This window comes from Gigantopelta aegis, chromosome 9, assembly GCF_016097555.1.
Source record: "Gigantopelta aegis isolate Gae_Host chromosome 9, Gae_host_genome, whole genome shotgun sequence".
NCBI lineage: Eukaryota > Metazoa > Mollusca > Gastropoda > Neomphalida > Peltospiridae > Gigantopelta > Gigantopelta aegis.
In genome coordinates, this window is record NC_054707.1 from 5,629,226 (window position 1) to 5,637,963 (window position 8,738).

Below are 8,738 nucleotides of genomic sequence, written 5' to 3' on the forward strand. Positions count from 1 at the left end.
ACAATGGTAATGGGAAAAACAAAATGATGATCAACATCAATATAAAAATTCAACAGTTAAATAAAAACAAAGTGTAAAGGACTGTGTAAAAATACAAATATCACAGATTCCAAAACGAAGTTAAACAGAGATACATGATTGAGAAACATATTCACTACAGTAAAAACTGCTTTAATAAATTCGTTACCAAGTGGGCAATGTACCATTCTCTATTTGATATATAATCTTAAAATTACTTTTGTTCATTCATTTGTTTTCATGAGCCCCAACAGGTCACGTGAAATTGATGTAAAGTAAAACACCTTCATATCTGTATGCCTATTGTATATCCTACTTCTTTTTACAGACCACTAAAATGTTGTTATAAATAATGATAAATATGTACATAATCAAAACACGTGCGTGTGTGTGTATGTATGTGTGTGCATATTTGTTTTTCTTTTACCCCCCCCCTCTCTCTCTCTCTCTCTCTCTCTCTCTCTCTCTCTCTCTCTCTCTCTCTCTCTCTCTCTCTCTCTCTCTCTCTCTCTCTCATTTTCATATATCATTATATACTTTCATTTACTCTAGATACTTGTTAAAATCCAGGTCCTTGTGAATATATTATTTTAATTAAGTCTGCCTATAAAGTAGTAACTACATTATGTGTGTATAAATTATATATAACATTACTGTAACAACCCATGTCTTCTCCCTTTGCATGGGTTGATATTTGTCAACAAGGGAATGGTCAAGAAAAAATAAACAGTTATTAATTAAAAAAAAAAAAAAAAAAAAAAAAATTGTAGGTACTAATGTACCGGCATTCATTTCGCAAATTTAAGCAGACATTACACATCATTTAAAATAGCATTACACAAACAGCTATATTGATAGGTGTCGGAAGCACCCCCTCATCCCATTAGTCGACTATGGGACGACCAGAATGCATGTATGCATTGCCCCATCTCAGTTAGAAATATAATTAATAACTGCCTCTCTTCCGATATTGAAACAGTTGACTAAGTTTGTCAGGGACCGATAATTACATATTCCGTTGGTATCCCAACTTGCACCCTTTGTCTTTATTACAGTATAATGTTTTTGTTTTATTCAACTTCTTAATTTAAGGCCTGGACCAATTTTAGATAACACTTTATCTTCTCAAAGGTGGCATTTTCCGTATTGGCTTAAAGACATGAAATTCTGGTACGTTATTTTCACAAGAATTCCGGTTCCGGTGAACCATTTTAGAGACAATAAAAAATACAGCAAATTGTTATCCACAGAGTGTTGTCAGCAAGCATCAGAAGTACGGCCAAACACAATAAATGCCTGGTATTTGGTCAGCGCGCGCGGCGATTTTGACCCTTGCCGCGTCCATTTAAAAAAAAAAAATTCTGTTGATTTTTGCCGGGCTTTTCTTGCTATGAAGCAAAAGCGCACATGGAGCCAAAATGGTTTACATGCTGGCTTGGGCCATTAGCGATCTTTAATGTCTCTCTAAAACAGGTCCTGTTGTTCTGAATGAGTAGCATGGCTTGTTTTAGAAACATTTGAGGCCAAAATCGATGTCATCAAAATGTCCATGGCTATATGAAAAATGTAAAGGAAAATATTTAGAGTACCAAGGCAAAGGAGGGGGCACCATTGCAGATGAGGAGGACGTAAAACAAACCCCTCGCCTAAATATAGACCTACCCACCTTTTCTGTGCAATCCATGCTTTAAATACCCCAAAAAAACCTGCATCGTCGCATCAATTGTGGAACTTTGGTTTGACTAGAAACGGACTTTTTGTTTTTTGCCTAACACAGAGAAGGTAACCTAATTACACACAGACGTACTGATAAATTTCTTGATGCCATAATACACCCAAGGTTCTCCTTTAGGGGTGTATGTGTTAGTGTCGACCATTTGACACTCGTGAGACTGGATGTTGTAGTCGAAAGCAAGACACGTGTCGGTTCTGAAGCACTTGCAATTACACTGGTACATGTAGGACCTGTCAACTGGGTAGGATGCTGTCCAACTGATGTCTGACTGAGGTTCAAATATAACACCTGAAAGTAGAAACAATAATTTTACATCATAAGTATTACATCATATGGCGTATGTAGGCTTACATCTACCTGATGTCTGATCAACGTTCCAATAATAGTTACAAACGTATTAGACTACAGGGCGTATGTAGCCCGGTGTTCAGATTAACAATAACCTCATTGGACCACAGTGAAGAGTTTAAAGTTAAAGTTTGTTTTGTTTAACGACACCACTAGAGCACATTGATTTATTAATCATCGGCTGTTGGGTGTCAAACATTTGGTAAATTTAACCTGTAGTCTTAGAGAGGAAACCCGCTACATTCGCATCATTAGTAGAAAGGGATCTTTTATATGCACCATTCCAGACAGGATAGCACATACCACGGCCTTTGATATACCAGTCGACCACAAGGAAGAAGCGTGCAGCACTTAATATTACTATAGTAATAAAGACAATTCTGACCATGCAATAACAAATATTGTATTGAACATATGTTTGATACAAAATATCGCATGCGTAATAAGTGTTCAACCGAATGATGAATGTTCCTAGCCAATACGCTCAGCGTTCCGTCAATTGTATGAAATTTAACGAACTTTCCAGACGAAGTAAGTTGTGTTATTTAATTAAACCCATGCGAATCACAATATAGAACGGTGGTATGTAACCAATACAGAACCAAATACCAGTTGTTTTGCCATGTTACTTACAGCACTCGTTTATAGTGCACAAGATTTATACAAATATAATAGTATTGCGCACTATAATCTCATGCAATAAATAACATGGCAAAACAACTGGTGTGTGAATCTACATATTTATGAGGCGGGGAAGGGAAGGGAGGAGGCTGATTTGTGCTCGATTCTAACAAAAATGTCCGAATCTGAATAACAACGTGTATTCCTATTTGCATTGCTATCAAACAGCTATATAAGATTCCAAACGAAGCACTACGTATTGTTACATGGATTGCCACTGGTATTTTGAGTACAATGCTGAACATTTCTGTTAACTTAGGACCCTCCTCCTCAGTGTGAACATTGCCAGTGAACATTGAATGTGTGTTACACGTTGATCCTTTAAATTGCACCTGGAATTAATGTAAACAGTTTTAAAATATTTTGATTTCTATAAAACAAAACATTTAAACTCATCTACATATTTATACTGTATTTTTCCCCACAAGTCTTTACACTGTTTTTACATAATTATATACATTTTTATTTTTCGTATAGTATTGCTATAACTTTGTATTTTATTCACGTTGATGGATAAGTTCTATTTATTCTGTTCCAAAAAAGAAAAGAAAGAAAAAGAAGACGGAAAGTGTAGTATCACTGTGTTTCCTTCTTAATTATACGGATTTATCACAAAATTTGGATTTTGGGACGAGACGAAACGATATTATCCTATTCTAATACTACACCTATTAGGAGTATCTGTAAAAAATGTTATCGTGTTTTTATTGAGGGAATCCCACAATCTTAAAAACTTACTCATCTATTCCTCTTACTTACGATATTCAGTCAAAACGCTTGTAGTGGGCAGTATTAAGGGTTTTTTCTTCTTTCTCTTGACATGACGTCACTATTAGGAGTGAAGCAAATGTCAATTTATTTAGGTATTAAATCATTAAATCACGTGTTGAAATCAATTCTTAAACACTATCCACCTATCAATATTTGTACTAAACTATCCAATACATTAATTTAACCGATACTGTTATATTGGAGTGAAATTTGGGGACCATAAGTTTGTAACACAAACTATTTCTCCCTCGAACTGCACATGAAATTCTGTAAATGGATTTTGGCATGTTTGGGGGTCAATAAATACACAAGTAATGCTGCAAAATTAGGAGAATTAGGAAAACTGACGTATGATATAATTATGAATGTCTTTAATTATACAGACTTCAAACAACCCGCTGCTGACTGCAGCGTATATTAATAGCCCAACGTCAGTTCAGAACAACAGCTAAACTTATAATGCAGCAAACCTACTGGGAATTACTGCATATCTATCTTTAACTTCAGAGTCGCCGACTTCGTGCAGTTTAGGTGAAATCATAATTAAGTATAAGCAGTACTTTATGCATTGTAGGACGACACAGCTCATATCAAACAAAACTCCCAAGAACTATGACCATAAAATGCACACCTATATGATTGTCATTGAAAGAAAGAAAGAAAGAAGTGTTTTATTTAACGACGCACTCAACACATTTTATTTACGGTTATATAGCGTCAGACATATGGTTAAGGACCACACATACTTTGAGAGGAAACCCGCTGTCGCCACTACATGGGCTACTCTTCCGAATGGCAGCAAGGGATCTTTTATTTGTGCTTCCCACAGGCAGGATAGCACAAACCATGGCCTTTGTTGAACCAGTTATGGATCACTGGTCGGTGCAAGTGGTTTACACCTACCCATTGAGCCTTGCGGAGCACTCACTCAGGGTTTGGAGTCGGTATCTGGATTAAAAATCCCATGCTTCGACTGGGATCCGAACCCAGTACCTACCAGCCTGTAGACCGATGGCCTAACCACGACGCCACCGAGGCCGGTCCTGTCATTGAAAGAGATGTCGAATACAGCTGAGACCTACTTGTTGCATGCCAAAGTCTTTAATAGTGGAACAGTTTTTAGTAGGCTTCGTTTGAGTACACATTCACTTATGATTGGAAAGGGAAGACACAAGAAACCAACTGTCCCTGCATATAAACGTATGAGACAGTGGGCAGGACAGTGCTGGGTCAAAACCTCTAATTCGGGCAAATATTATACAGATATCCGGGCGAAAATGTGCTAACCCGAGACCTTTATACCATGTATTTCCATCAGTTTACCCTAAAAAGTAATTGTAATCAATTAAAAGTGCATAGAGATTCGTTGGCAACCCTATATAGCTGCTTGGTAGTAACGGTAATATAAATAAAAAGTTGTTTTTCAATTTAGGCCATGTTCGTTTAATACGGGCAAACCCAGCCTGCCCCTACCCCCCCCCCCCCCTACAAAATGGGAACCCGTACGCCTATGATGATTGGAAAGTGAAGACACAAAAACACAACTGTCGCAGCAAATGAGAGATATTGTCACAACTGTCCACTAGAAATTGAACACGAATGTCATTTTATTATCAAGTGCTCTACAAATAATGTTTTAAAATAATAAAACAAGAATCACCCTTTTCTTATCTGTCTGATAATGGAACAGTCTTTTATTATTGCACACTATAATATTCAGGAATTATGCTCTATTATTGGCAATTATGTAGTGAAATACCTCAAGTTGTATGAAAGCATTTGAGTTAAAAGTAATTTCAAATTATTTGCATTTCACACCTGTATTATTTAGTAAACCTCGGTCCTTACAAAAAACATTTTTATCCCTCTGGTTGGAATTGCCTTATCTACACCTGACAACGGTGATATATTCTATTAATCCAGCACCGTGCAAAATCTGGCTAATTCAGTCCAGTGGGCAAGACTGTCACATACTTGGTTTAGGTGCTGCATCTCCGTACACTTGTACTTCACACATGGTTAGAGCGTAGCCCCTGTTGTAGTGAGTTATCCTGAGAAAACGTCCCCGTACACCAGTCTGACAGGTGATGGTGACAGAGATACCAGCTGCTCCAGGATGATCGCCGCAGAAAAGTGGTTTCTCGTTCACGAACTTATGAGGGTCGTTCACAAACACATAGATGGTGAAATTCTTTAATCTGTCGGCTAAAAAAAAAGAAATCAAAAATAAATGTAGGCTATTCAACAGATCGTTGGCAATTTGAACACAACCAATTTATTATATTTTATTTTAATAGATGTGTTACTTTAATAATGGTGCATATTATGCATTTAATGTAAATAAATAGAACACTCATTCGCCTATGTCTTATGCATTCGCCAATGTCTTACCACAAGAACACGCATTCGCCATTGTCTTACAACTAGAACACGCATTCGACCACAAGAACACTAATTCACCAATGCATTATCACAAGAACACGCATTCGCCTATGTCTTACTACGAGAATACCCACTCGCCATTTTTTTTTTACTACTAGAACACGCATTCGCCATTGCCTTACCACTGGAACACGCATTAGCCAATGTCTTACTATTAGAACACGCATTCGCGTAAGTTTTACCAGTAGAACACACATTCGCCAATGTCCTACAACTACAACACATTCGCCAATGTTTTATCAAATGTTTGACATTTAGTTTGGTCGTTAAATAAAACGAAATTAATTCCTGGGCGCGGGGGTGGGTGAGGGAGATGTCAGTGGCGTAGCAAAGGGGGAGACACGGGGGATATGCCCCCCATCCAATCGAACTTTTTTTTTCTTTTCTATTTTACTGTATTAAATTTTATAAAATCATCAGTACATACATACATAGTATGAGTTGCCCCCGTCTCTCAGTAGTTGGTTCCCCCGCTAATCTAAAATCCTAGTTACGCCAGTGGGAGATGTTAATGGGCTCTAGTGGTGTCGTAAAAAACAACAAAAAAACATTCTTGTCTGATCTACTCACAACAACAATCCCCTCTGTTGAACACGACCACTCGGTCTATCTCGAAGAATCCGAACAGATCCACTTCCCACCATAGGCCGTATCCAGGTTTCGTATGCATACAGCTGCCAAACTGATAATTAGAGTTTGTGTCCCCATCAACGGCCCTAGAAGCAACATCAACTCCGAAAATAGACGACTGACGCGCTGTCTTGTATAAAGCAATATTTGTTTCTGATCCATGTCCTACAAATATACAAATGTAAATCAGTCAATGTATAAAAACATATTATCTCATCGGTTTTGGGCGGGACGTAGCCCAATGGTAAAGCGCACGCTTGATACACGGTCGGTCTGGGATCGATCCCCATCGGTGGGCCCATTTGTCTATTTCTCGATCCAGCCAATGCACCACGATAGGTATATCAGAGGCCGTGGTATGTGTTATTCTGTCAGTGGGATGGTGCATATAAAAGATACCTTGCTGCTAATCGAAAAGAGTAGCCCATGAAGTGGCGATAGCAAATTTCCTTTCTTAATATCTGTGTGGTCCTTAACCATATGTCCGACGCCATATATAACCGTAAATATAATATGTTGAGTGCATTGTTAAATAAAATATTTCCTTCCTTCCTTCCATTGCCAATAAAGATGTTAACATTTTGCCTAACCAAGACATGTCGGCAAAGAAAAAGCAGCGTCTGTTACCAAATCTGCTTTGAATTTACCCCATGCTAGTGTTGATGTTCCATACAGTGATTTTAAATATTGTTTTAACCAATATATATTTTCGTCTTAGGAAGATTATTGCAACGGCGCGGTTGCGAACAAGCTTAATTTTGTGGGGATCATGCCTATGTTCACTCAGCTATATGTTCCCTCAGCTAACTCTAACCCTGAGGCTGCACAGATGACCCCATTCTGTGAAGACAGTCCTAGGATAGTGGCAGTCCTCTTATAGGCGGTACAGGAAGGATGAGGTCGTCTTGTTTCGTGCCCGCATCGGCCATACATATGTGACACATTCTTTTATTTTGAGGAAGAACCCTCCTCGAATAGTGTACGCTGACTGTACGCCACATTTTGGTGGAGTGTAATCATCTGAAGCCGACGAAAAAAGAACATTTGGTGACAGAAATGTGGTGGAAAACATTTTGATACAAAATTTTAAAATATACTTACCTTGATTTTTATAATGTATTGTAGTTTTCACGATATCCCTTTACAATGTGGTTTTACATAGTTATATAATTTTCGATCCTAATGTAAATAATCATATTCATATACTTACTTTTATTTGACACCCAATAGTCGATGTGTATATTTGTACTGGGGTGTCGTTAAACATCCATTCACATAATATAGATAATTAAAACAAGAATACTCGGGGTTTTATCAGCTAGGTTTCTACACTCAAATAATCGGCACCATTCCCCAAAGGCTGTGTCGTTTTTTATTCCCAATTTTTTAGTAAACATTTCTCAGTAAGAATGTAAATATTTTTCATTTTTTATTATTATATAAAGATATATTTTGAAAACGAAAGGTAACACCCCTTCTATAACGTTTCATAATGTAAAATAAATACGAGTATATTAATTTGAACAAATACAAGTACATGAGTTACCCTCTTAAATTCTAACTTTTGTAATGAAACAGATTGTTTTGTATAATGACGCTAAAGGGTCCAAAGTCAACCCCATGGGCGTCACGTCAAATTTGAGAAATAAAAGTCTGATACTATGAATATCAACAATACTTGGTTTCTTACCTAGAGCAAGAATGTAAAACACAAACAGTAAAACCTCCATAGTGTGATCTGACAGGAATATTATTCTCAAGTGTGGAAACTGTATTTGTATCATTAGTTTATAGGACGGCTGCCCACGACACTGTAGGGCCTACTGCAACAATGTACTGAGTCATTTGATTTATTATTTAGTTTCTAGCTGGATGTTCGCTGTTATTACTCGATGAAGTGCGTCGTATTACCGATTGGTGTTAACCAGACGCGTTTTTAAATAATTTATTTGTTTCTTTGTTTGGGGGGGGGGGGGGGGGGGGGAGATACATCTACACTTTTCATTTAACTATACATCTGCATTTGAATGGGGGGGAAAAAAAAAATAAAAAATACAACCCACCCAACAGAAATCATGACTAATGCATTGAACCTTTTATTTATTGTCATAAC

General features: G+C 37.3%; 1 protein-coding gene across 1 annotated transcript; it reads right to left on the reverse strand.

Moving 5' to 3' along the window:
- Positions 1 to 555: 555 nt before the first annotated feature.
- On the reverse strand, positions 556 to 8,443 carry LOC121381922 (fucolectin-3-like). The gene is made up of 4 exons (XM_041511347.1): positions 8,316 to 8,443; positions 6,566 to 6,790; positions 5,528 to 5,758; positions 556 to 2,041 (listed from the first exon to the last, which is right to left on the reverse strand). The coding sequence occupies exons 1-4, from the start codon at positions 8,407 to 8,409 to the stop codon at positions 1,806 to 1,808; spliced, it is 786 nt and encodes a 261-aa protein (XP_041367281.1). The 5' UTR covers positions 8,410 to 8,443; the 3' UTR covers positions 556 to 1,805.
- Positions 8,444 to 8,738: the final 295 nt, after the last annotated feature.